The 12,463-nt window shown below is 44.2% G+C and overlaps 1 protein-coding gene across 4 annotated transcripts in view; it reads left to right on the forward strand.

Moving 5' to 3' along the window:
• Positions 1–12,463, forward strand: part of DCC (DCC netrin 1 receptor) — a 948,093-nt gene that overhangs the window by 852,171 nt on the left and 83,459 nt on the right. For all 4 annotated transcript variants that reach the window (XM_082241768.1, XM_082241769.1, XM_082241770.1 and 1 more), the window contains 2 exons: positions 1,965–2,072; positions 6,432–6,626. In XM_082241768.1, coding sequence (XP_082097894.1) covers positions 1,965–2,072; positions 6,432–6,626 — 303 coding nt within the window. The remainder of the gene's footprint in view (positions 1–1,964; positions 2,073–6,431; positions 6,627–12,463) is intronic.

A 12,463-nucleotide genomic window follows, 5' to 3' on the forward strand; every position in this document is an offset into this window, starting at 1 on the left:
GAATTTTATTGTTCCAAGATAGCTATGGCGAAGGGTAGGTTATAAATATTATAAATATTAATCATATTGGGCAACATCCAAACCTAAATAAATCACATTTATTTAGATTGGTGGTGCATATACAACAGTTTAATGTATTGCTTTGGGGTTTCTGTTTTGAAGCTGGGAATATTGATTTCACAGTAGGTAAGCGCAGAATATTCTCAAACAGTACTTTGCGTGTATATTTTCACTTTGTGTTCAAGCCCTTCTTGTTGCCATTGTTTACCCCCCAGCTATTACACTTTCGATGTCAGCATGACCATATCCCCTCCCTCATTCCTGGTTCATTCATGAGTCCTGGATCTCCACCAATCAGAGGTCATATAACAAATACCAGTGCTTTACAATGGCTCTTTTACACACTCATTTCCTATAATACGCCCAACAAATGGAGGGGGATAGATGAACCACAGCTGGCAGTTCTGCCCTCAGCCTCTGAATCATCCCTTGGAGTCTGCAAACTCAAGGCAATCTCTAAAAGGGAAGTCTAGAGCCGTAACTTCTCTTTAAATTTAGACTTCCTCCACTGTTAGGGACCTTGCACAACTAGGGTCCCCAATCATACATTCCTGGAGATGGCCCTTTTTCAGATGTTCTGCACAACATGTTGATGTCAGCCTGGGGACAGTGGTTTGGAACTGTGCTTGCAGTCACAGTCATGAGAGCTAGTGTGGTGTAGTGGTTAAGAGTGGTGGACTCGTAATCCGGTGAACTGGGTTCACTTCCCTGCTCTTCCACATGCAGCTGCTGGGTGACCTTGGGCTAGTCACACTTCTTTGAAGTCTCTCAGCCCCACTCACCTCACAGAGTGTTTGTTGTGGGGGAGGAAGGGAAAGGAGAATGTTAGCCACTTTGAGACTCCTTAAGTGGAGTAAAAGGCTGGATACCAAGTCCAAACTCCTCCTCCTCCTCCTCCTCCTCCTCCTCCTCCTCCTTCCTCCTCCTCCTCCTCCTCCTCCTCCTCCTCCTCCCTCCTCCTCCTCCTCCTCCTCTTCTTCTTCTTCTTCTTCTTCTTCTTCTTCTTCTTCTTCTTCTTCTTCTTCTTCTTCTTCTTCTGCAACCTCCTTCATGTGTAGGGTATACAGAGCCAACCTTTGACTACATCCTGACATCAGTATGGAGAAATGGGTGGATGTTTTCAGAAGCTCTGTTAATTTCCCTTTTAAAATAAGATTTTCAACCACGTGTTATTAGTTTCAGCAGGCTTAATTAGGTGCTGTGAAACAGCAAGTCTCCACTGTCAGCCTCCTAAATTTTCCTTTAAGGTACAGTTTGTCCCTGTATTGTTGTTGAGCAATAGCTCCATTCCCTCTCTCTTTTGCCTAGCTCTCTGGGCTAGATTTCCAAAACTCTTGGGGAGAGAAAGGGGTATGTGGAAAAGACAAGGAAAAAGATAGAGGAAAGAGAAGAGCAGGGATCAAAGAAGGATGTTTTCTGCCTTTATCCTGCCAAGTATATCATCCTTGGTCAGGCAGCCAAGAAGACAGTCACCCAGAAGCTGGTCTTGGATGTCATGAAAGGGCAACTAATCATTAGCTATTTAATTTATTGTTGTAATATTTTTTGTAGGAGGGAGGGGGAAGAGGCCCCTGTGGGATGGTCTTTTCAAGTGTCCAAATGACTCCTCTGGCCTTGCCTACCTTCAGAAGCCCCTCACATTTAAGAAGTGTATGGCATAAAGGTTGGCAACATTGCATTGCAGGGCGTTGGCCTAGATGACCCTCAGGGTCCCTTCCTACTCGACAATTCTATGATATGCCTGAATGAATTGGCTGCCTCTATACCTCACTCTGCCTAAATGACAGTTCTGGCCCTGATTGTCAGTACCTTTGTTGCGCACTGTGCCCAATGTTGTTTAGCTTTCTTTTCCAATATATCACCTTAAACATTTGTCTGTTGTTTTTTTTTTGCCTTCTCCTAAGCCCCAACCTCTGCTCCCAAGGATTTGACAGTCATTACTCGAGAAGGGAAGCCCCGGGCTGTCATTGTCAGCTGGCAACCTCCATTAGAAGCCAACGGGAAAATTACTGGTAAGGTCCTCTCCCCTTTTATGTCTTCTTTTCCTTTTCAAACCCAATACATAGAGTTGTGTGCTTTTAAACAGAGCCTACCACAAAATAATGGGGGTTTGGGGGTTAGGGATGAGTGGAACAGAACCATCACTCTCCATAAACACACTGGGGGCTCAAGCCTCTATTCCAGGCTACAAACGTTTCTGCCCTGATCTCTTTTTCTAGCCTGAGTTTCTAATAGTGTCCCCAGAGTCAGCAAGGAAACAGACTATCCCTCTTCAATATCCACTCCAGGAATCATGCTGGAAATACAGGACCACAAAATTCGGGTGGGAATCTAATTTAGATAAATTCCATATGCAAGTAGCCTCCCCACCCATAAATGGCATGGAATTTGCTGTCAGTGGAAACGCCACAAAAATGGCAGTGCTGTCAAGTTTGGGGGCATATTTTCTAAGGAGGGATCGGTCTATTTCTAGCTCATGTCAATCTCAGTATGTATTTATTGATAAGTCTGTTGCGTCTAAGGATGGGGAAGGCATTCAATCCAGTCCACATTTAAAAGCAAACGTAGCTGATTCGCACATTGCAAATTGAAACGTTGCCATCTTTTGAAAGCCACGCATACCTGAATTTTGCAATGCGCTTCCCTGGCCAAGTAATGTGCACATCAATTAATAGACCTGGGTAAAGTATTCATATGAATGCAGATATTAGTGAAAATAACATTGCAATTCATTATGTTATGGGGAAATAGCTTTGCAAAAATGTAAGGAAGTGTTGCATATAAAAATGTGTGTGTAGTGGGAGAAATCTGTGTGAAAATTGTGAAGAATTCTCGTAAGAACGTCTCTCCTTTTTTTAAGCAAACCGATATGGAAATGCACAGAACTGCCTTTAGCTGCCCACTGTGGAAAGCAGGGTGCTCTGACTCATCAAAATAGTCTCTCCTTGCCTACTTATATGCTCCGTAACTAGCATAAGAGTACATGCCCATTTTGCTTACCTTACTGGGGCAGCTGTATCATTGCCAAATCCAGGTGAGAATTGAACAGGCTCCAGGTTCTATCCACTGCTGTTCCTACACAGAGCAGACCCATCAAAACTAATGTAGGTTCATTCATTTCATTGGTTCTACCCTGAGTAGAAGTTCATCGGATACAGCCCAGTGCAGCTAGACGCTATAGAATAGGGAAGTGGTTTTGCGCAGAGCTCCCATAGTTGGGATAAAATTCCAGCCGCTATTTTTGTTGGTTTGTTTGTTTTTTTAATTCCAGCTGGCAAAAGGGTCCAGTAATTAATTCAGTGCAAGGGAGAGTTGATGAGAAAAGAACAAAGTGAGTCCTTGGTTTTTCATGGAAGAAAATACTGAATGCATTAACAAGAACATAGCCCTCCAGAGCAAAGGTCTTCCGATGTGTTCTGCTCAGTGGCAATTAGGGATAGCTAATAATAAGCAGGCTGTTTGACAATAATGTAAAACATAACGTACATAATGATAGGGTGCCTGGCCTGACACATTATGGTAAGATTTATTGGTGGATATTTAACTTTGTAATAGCAAGGTAAGGCACTGATGATCTGAAACCCTTTAATACTGACTGACAAGTTCTGAGCTTAATGAATGGTATACAATGACAGACCTTATCCCCGCAAATATTGCCGTAACATCGCTGCCTAATTAAGATCTCCATTAGGAGTCTCGGATGCTAATTTGCTATGAAAAATAGAACAGAGCTGCTTTTAAAAGAAACAAATAAATAAATGAAAACCCAGAGATGTTGCATTTAAATGACGCCTTTAGGCTATTAATGAATATCTCCAAAGCATGTGATTATGATGAAGAATATTGTGCAGCGTATGAAATGTGCTGACTATGACCTCGTAGATTGGAACAATGGAGTTAGAGATCTGAAACCCTTTCACTCACAGTGTATATTTACATGTCTGGAGAAGAGGGGGGGGGAATCAATTATCCTAATCCAGCAACTTCATTGTGTGTGGAAGGAGACACTGACACTGCATTCCTATATGTGTCTACTCAGAAATGCTGTAAGTCTCATTGAGTTCAATGGAACTTTCTCCCAAACCCATAATAAACCATTGCATCTAAATGCTAGGACTGAAATCTGTTTGAGCAGAAATGAGACTATATACTGACACACATCCAGATGCTTTCTGGGTAACCCACTTGCTCACTCTGCCTGGAGAGAGGCATGCACAAGAGGGGAGTACTAGAATTCTCCCCTTCCCTACCAGGCCATCTTTGTGTAAATGCAAATATGTGTCTGTTCTACCCGCCAAGCATCCCTTCCCTTATGGCTTAGTGCGTCTACCAGAACACTCTTTTGCACAGAGACTATTTGCAGCAGGAACATCAATAGTCTGCATGCTGAGAGGCCGGGTAGGAGCAAGCCACTGGATGTTCCATGGTGAGATGCAGAAGTTCATGAAGTCAATGGAAGGCTTACTGTGCATGTGGGATCTGTGTGTGCACATTGACATGCCCTGCGTTGGGCCTTCTGGTGTGCTCTCATGCAAGTAGTGATAACAAGATTCCAGCAAGACAGACTTGAGCACCTAACACATGGTCTCAGGAAGCCCTGGTGGCCCAAGGTGGTGAGGTGCCATCCTGGTGCCCCCTCCCACTTCTAGTAAACATCCCAAGCCGTAGTCAGGGCTGCTTCCCCACGTTTCTGCATTTTACCAGTGTACCCTGCAAATTGGGGATACAGGTGGCGCTGTGGGTTAAACCACAGAGCCTAGGACTTGCCAATCAGAAGGTCAGCAGTTCGAATCCCCGTGATGGGGTGAGCTCCCGTTGTTTGGTCCCTGCTCCTGCCAACCTAGCAGTTCGAAAGTACGTCAAAGTGCAAGTAGATCAACAGGTACCGCTCTGGCGGGAAGGTAAACAGCATTTCCATGCGCTGCTCTGGTTCTCCAGAAGCGGCTTAGTCATGCTGGCCACATGACCCGGAAGCTGTATTCCAGCTCCCTCGGCCAATAAAGCGAGATGAGTGCACCAACCCCAGAATCGGCCACAACTGGACCAAATGTTCAGGGGTCCCTTTACCTTTTACCCTGCAAATTGAAGAACTATCCAAGGTAGCAGTCTCCTGCCATCTTCTATCTTCCCAACTGGCTATGGACCCTAATGCGGTATGGCCCAGGGATATCGGGGGGTGGGGGCTACTCATGGCAAAAAAAGAAGAAGAACCATTATGCATAAGGACAAAGAATAGCTACCCACTTAGTTTTGTTTCTTTCAAACAGAGTTACCGTACTTTCCCTGGAATTTATTGTCATGACCACCCAGGAAATGATGCACCACATTAATGCCACTTACATTTACTCCAGCACTAACACATTCAGGTCTCAACACATAATCTTTATAAACTTGCTGTTACCTCAAGTCCATCAACAGCTTGCAGAGTCCTGAGGCATTCCCATGGAGAACAACTTCAACTATGAACTAGCTCTGAGTACACATGTATAACAATGCCAGTGCACAATCCAAAATATTAGTGCGGACCTTTAAAGCTCTCAATGGCCTCAGCCCAGTATACCTGAAGGAGCATCTCCACCCCCATCATTCAACACTGAGGTCCAGTGCCGAGGGCCTTCTGGCGGTTCCCTCACTGTGAGAAGTGAGGTTACAGGGAGCCAGGCAGAGGGCCTTCTTGGTGGTGGTGCCCGCCCTGTGGAATGCCCTCCCATCAGATGTCAAGGAAATAGACAACTATCTGACACTTAGAAGACATCTGAAGGCAACCCTGTTTAGGGAAGTTTTTAATGTCTGTTGTTTTATTGTATTTTTAATATGCTGTTGGGAGCCACCCAGAGTTGCCGGGGAAACCCAGCCAGATGGGCAGGGTATAAATAATAAATTATTATTACTAGTAGTAGTAGTATGAACTAGCTCTGAGTACACATGCATAAGAATACTGCTGGTGGGTGCACTCCCATAGTACCAAAATAAAAAAGGGGAAGGGGAATGGATCATTGTTATTTATGGATTGCAGACTTCACCCAATATATGCCACACAGTAGCAGCTAGTGGGAAGGAGCGGCGCAATGCCCCAGGCTCTCCCATCAGTACACTCACTGCCACTTATCTAAAGGGAGGGCATGAGGCAGTGGAAAGTCACCACTGTGCCAGCATGCTGGCAGTGTCAATCCACCACTCCCACCGTTGAACCCACACCATGCCGTTGTCCTCTTCCCCTCTACCATTGGGTAACTTTCAGAAACTCTGCTGGTGGTTCGCCAGCACTTTGCCCCACCAGGTGGACCACTTCCGATGACGCAGATTGTAGTCAGTGTGGAGATGTGCGCTACATCTTCAGAGATGTAACTGTGTGTTTGTGTGTGTTGCAGCTTACATCCTGTTCTTCACCTTGGACAAGAATTCCCCCATTGACGACTGGGTCATGGAGTCCATCAGTGGCGACCGCCTCACCCATCAGATCATGGACCTCAATCTCGACACAGTGTATTACTTTAGAATACAAGCCCGCAACGCCAAAGGAGTGGGTCCTCTCTCAGACCCCATTCTCTTCCGGACTCTTAAAGGTTTGGATTTTCAACTATTTGTTGTGAATTGATGCGTTAAGGAGTTGGATCATAGGATAGGCAGGATTTTGAGTTTTGACATCAGTTGCAGTTTTTGTGTGCTCTTTCTGGCAAAACGATGGACGTAGGAACATCATCATTGTCAGGTGATGGTGTGGTTGCTTGAGAGCAAACAGGCAAGACTCCGACCTGTCTTTTCTAGGCTTTATTATTATTGCAAACTATTTACAGTGAAGAGCGTCGCAAGTTCATGTCTGGCTCAGTCGCTAGCAGAATCTGGGAGTAGGCGGTCCTTGTACCTCCCCCAGCATAACAGTCACATGACCCCCAGCCTTCTCCTCCCCTCCTTGCACTGAAACCTACTGCGCATAGTGGGCGCTGGCAAAGGGGTACTTTCCTCCTCTCCGGCTTGCTCAGGCTCAGTTTTGAGGCTCTCCCTAGCATCCTCTGGTCCTATCACCTCCTCCCCACTGGAGGTGGGGCTTTCCTCCTCGCCAGAGGAGGAGCTGCTTCGCAAGATCTTCAGAGGTTCCCTATAACACAACTGCCCTTCCCCCTCTCGCCTCTGATGGCAGTTCCCTGACAATCATTATAAACTTTCTTGCACTAGCCAACGGAACATAGATGGCTGCCTTATGCTGTGCCCAGATCATGGTCCAACTATAGCGGTATTGTCTAAATACCAGGCTTCCTCAAACTTGGCCCTCCAGATGTTTTGAGACCATAATTTCCATCATCCCTGACCACTGGTCCTACTAGCTAGAGATCATGGGAATTGTAGGCCAAAAACATCTGGAGGGCCGAGGTTGAGGAAGCCTGGTCTACACTGACTGTCAGTGGCTCTCAGTGTTTTCTGGCAGGAACTTTTTTCAGGGGATTGAACCAAGGACCTCCTCCATGCAGAGCACATGCCTGGCCATTGAGCTGTGGCTCTTCCCCTGAAAACTTTTGACACAACTGATTTCTGCCACTGGAAAGAATAATAATAACAAACTAGCAGTCCCATGTGCAACAGAAGTTCAATTGTAGCTCAATCGTAGCTCAAAATAATGAGCGGCGGTTGTGATTGCATCAAAGTCATTGAGAAAAAGATGAGTGAAATTTGTGCCAGTTACAGAAGCATCAAACATGAAATTTCCTTTGCCCACATTTCCTCCAGCCAGGGGCCTGTTCATTTCTGTATTGATTTCTTGTGAATAAGAAGCTAGCGGTGATTCACTCATTGAGGTTAATGGAAGTTCAAAATTGCAGTCTCCGTTTCTTGTTTTGTTTGGAGATCTTTCAAATGCATTAAAAAGTAATAGGCACAACAGAATTGTTTTATGAACATACCCAAGGTTTATAAGATGTCGTGCGGGCAATGTTTTCTTTGCCATACATGAAACAAATAATTTTTATGTCCTGAGTAGTTATAGAGCAGTATGTTTTTCAAAACATGTCATGGGAAATCCTGGAGTTCCTCACAAGCTTATTGGAAGTACCTAAAGGAGAAGATCAATAATGGCGGAGAACCCTAGCAGTGAGGAGGGCATAAATCAAAATGGCCTCTGAATTTCATGGCCCCAGTTGCACCAAGAATAATTTTGGGGTGGCGTTTCTTCGTTTTTCCAGGGACAGACCACTGTTAGCAGTGGCTGGTGCCTTCCTTCCTTTACCTCTGGAAACTCTTTTGGTGGCCTGGATGCAGGTTTACTTCCACTGATGTACTACCCATTCCGTGGCATTCTGGACGTGGGGATTGGTGGCCACAGTGAAGTCTACCACTTTCCACAAGAGTGGCACCAAAATGGCACCAACCCATCTAAGGCATTCACATTGAGTATTAAGAAAACATCTGGGGTGGGGGGAGGCAGCAAGGATGAGTTCTGCTCACCCCAGGATCACCATTCTGATCACATACTGTCAGGCTTTGGGGAACCGGCTTCCTCCCCCGTGGCCGTAAATAAGACGATCAAATGAAAGGAACGTCTTATCAGTTAGAGTCTTTAATAATCACAGTGAGAGAGAAAAGAGCACGTCTCCCTAGAAATGGCGGTGCTCCCAATTAAGGCTTACTCCCTCCCCCAATCCCTATTAATTTACGTCACTCCTACGTTTTGTAATCTGAGTTTGTACCCTCTGCACTTTCTGTTCTAACACTTTCTGAGCTCTCCGTGTCTTTGGGGATGGGGGGGTGAATGCTGTCCAGAGACTGTGAATATGTTAACCCTCTCTCTTCCAGTGTTTCTTCTCCTAGCTGTTCCCCATCCAGTATTTCCCAGCTTCTGCCTTTTGAACTATGCCCCTCTGCAAACCACTCTTCCAAATCTATACTGTCCTCTTGTTCCTAGAAATATTCAGAATCAGGGGGTGACTCCCACCAATCCTTCTCAGTGCAGCCCCCCTCAGCATGGTTCCTGACACATACCATGAGTTGGGAAGGATGATCATAGAATCATAGAATCATAGAGTTGGAATAGACCACAAGGGCCATTGAGTCCAACCCCCTGCCAAACAGGAAACACCATCAGAGCACTCCTGACATATGGTTGTCAAGCCTCTGCTTAAAGACCTCCAAAGGAGGAGACTCCACCACACTCCTTGGCAGCAAATTCCACTGTCGAACAGCTCTTACTGTCAGGAAGTTCTTCCTAATGTTTAGGTGGAATCTTCTTTCTTGTAGTTTGGATCCATTGCTCCGTGTCCGCTTCTCTGATCTTCTAAAGCAGACAACCCCCCCCCCCATGTGTCAGGGCAACACTTTCTGGGTCAAAGGGCAAAAAACTCTGCCAGACAGCTACTTGTGGACACCATGGAGTTAGAGAAGTAAGATTTATTCACTGCTGCCACCACTACCATGTGATAGACATGATGGATGAGGTAGGCCTCACAAATGTTTGGTCAATTTCTGACTGAGCCTTACACCACCTAGGCTCTAGCCACTGATTTCATGTTTCATTGCTCACATTGAGTGCCAAGGCTCCATAGCGATGGTGAGAGCACTCAGTGAGCCATTGGATCTTAACTATTGTGCACCTTCTGAAATAATACACAGACTGAAACACAACCATCCTTTGACATTGACCTTTCTCTGAATTATGCAGTGCTTTTCTCCCACCAAGTAATCTGTACAAAAACACATGTGCTAGGATGAACTGTGCATATAAATGCTTATATAATTGGAAATATACCCAAATGCATTCTGTTAGCAAAAATTGCTCTGCAAAAATGTGTACATGAGGCAAAATCACATAGAAGGTCTGCATCATGAAAAATTATCACACTAGAATGCTGATGATTTTTCATAAGGACCCCACCACCCACCCAAAAAACAAATGGATATGGAATTGTGAGGAACTGTATTTAAATTTGGAAAATCTGAGAGAAACCAAATTGATATATTTTTTCACCCCCTACTCTGGGGAAGGGCATTCCACAATATCAAAAAGGGACCCCCTGCAAATTATATCAAGTTCTTTGTTTTGTTTTCCAGAAAAATGATTCGTGCCCTAGGAATGTGCAAGCCCATTCCATTTTTCCTAGCAACTTTCAGTCCGCAGAGTCAGTGAGCTAGCCCAGACATCAGGTTTCTCCTGAGAAATAATCTCTCATGGCCTGGCGCTTGCCTCTTCGAATGAAACCTCTCAGAAACAAGTCTCTTCATCTGTGCTACTCAATGAGTGAGCAAGTTAGGGCTGATTTGAAGCACTGGAATTTGTCTTGGAGAATTTACAAGCCCAGAGCACTAAACTGCTCTGACAGATGGCTGCTCTTTTTGCAGAGGCTGATACCTCTGTGTTTAATTTTTATTATTGTTTTTTTTAAAAAAAAGAAGCTACCAAGAAATCAAATTGAACATGGGAGACCTTCTTTATGTAATAGTTTGTAATGAATTAACAGGAACTGGGTGAAGCAATTCTAAGCAATTCATCTGCATGCATTCTTAGCTTATCGCATCCCAACCAGGATTTTCAGGAGTTTGCCTCGCCTGTCCAAGTCAGATTTCTCTTTGCATAAAATAATCAGTGCAATTCTGATGGCTTTTCACTTCTTTTAAACTACCATAAATTGCAACGAGAGAACACTTCCTTTGCTATGGCTTCTCATCTACCAAATTAAATGGGCACCAGCTTCCTTTCATGCTTGCGATGAGTGTCAGAGGAAAAACCCATGTTAAAATGAAGGGTTTTTTCCCCAACTAGGTGTCACAGCATCTAAGTATAATAACTGCAGAGCAATGAGACATCAAATGCTAAGGAGACCCAGATATCTAACTAGATCTGAACTCAAAATCACCTACTTTGTAGCGTTTATGCAAGGTATCATCAAGCTCATCGGGGAGATGAATTTTAGATCAGAGGAGATGCATTTTTTTGAAAATAAAAAAATTATTTTCTTCCGTCATCTAATAGCCTATGAGGACACTGTCTAATACCCTGGCATGAATATTTAATGCTATCCACCCTAAATATGTCATGTTCAATAACATTCAAACTGTTTCCCCCCGATAAATCTGCTTCTACATGCAAGGTGCAAAGAGCTTCTGATGTCTGGCTCACACTCTCAATTATGCAAAGTTATTGGATTCTTGTCCTTAATAACGATTAAGAAGATGTGTTTGGTGTCCCACAGAAGGCTCTCTTGGCAATAACTATATCTACACATACAAACACGTACATGTCTACCAGCTCCATCTGGTACGCAGGCTGAGACCCAACCTGCCCACGGACTGTCTCACCAGAGTGGTGCATGCTCTAGTTATCTCCCGCTTGGACTACTGCAATGCACTCTACGTGGGGCTACCTTTGAAGGTGACCCAGAAACTACAACTAATCCAGAATGTGGCAGGTAGACTGGTGTCTGGGAGCAGCCGCCGAGACCACATAACACCAGTCTTGAAAGACCTAAACAGCTATCGGATGTTTAGAAGACATCTGAAGGCAGCCCTGTTTAGGGAAGCTTTTAATGACTGATGTTTTAATGTATTTTTAATCTTTTATTGGAAGCCGCCCAGAACGGCTGGGGAAACCCAGCCAGATGGGCGGGGTATAAATAATAAATTATTGTTTTATTATTATTATGGAGAAAGAGAGATGTCACAATACATTTAATTTCATAAGGAACCATGTAAGCATCAAAATAACAACCTTCATCTCTAAAATATGCAGAAATACTACATGTGTGCGTGTGTGTATCTATATACTTAGCATGACTGAAAAGTGTTTTTTTTCTTCCTTCCTTTCTTTCTTTCTTTCTTTCTTTCTGAATGTGGACTAAGGATAAATGAATCTACCAATTTCAGTTTTTCTCATTTTTCCAGTCCAAAATCCCATTCTTCTCATTTTCCATCTTTGACATGCTCAATTGCATTTCTCCTAACATAGGATTGTGCCCAATGCTAGTCTTACTCAGAGTAGATCCATTGAAATCAACAGATATGGCTACCTTGGGTCCATTAATCCCAGAGGATATCCTGTCAGTAGGATTTGGTTGGATCTAATGCATAGTCATTTTTTGTGTGATATAATTCATTTTTGTACGTTATTTTGCTCACCTTTTCCTGGTCGGAGACCTCTGTTGGCACAAGTGCCTCTCACCTACTTCTGTTGGTACCAAAGTTAACAATCACTCCTGGGCAAGGAAAGTTTTTCCACAGTAGTTCTTTCATTGGTTACTTCAAGACTGGATTACTGCCACGGAATCTATGTGGGACTTCCCTTGTGCTTGATCTGGAAGCTGCAGTTGGTGAAGAATGCTGCAGCACAATTGCTGACAAGAGTGAAGCCTTGCCCACATATAATACCTGTGCTCAGAAATCTGCACTGATTGCCTTATTTTCTTCCGGGTCAAGTTCAAGG

Source organism: Podarcis vaucheri (genome assembly GCF_965113315.1).
Source record: "Podarcis vaucheri genome assembly, chromosome: 11".
Classification (NCBI taxonomy): Eukaryota; Metazoa; Chordata; class Lepidosauria; order Squamata; family Lacertidae; genus Podarcis; species Podarcis vaucheri.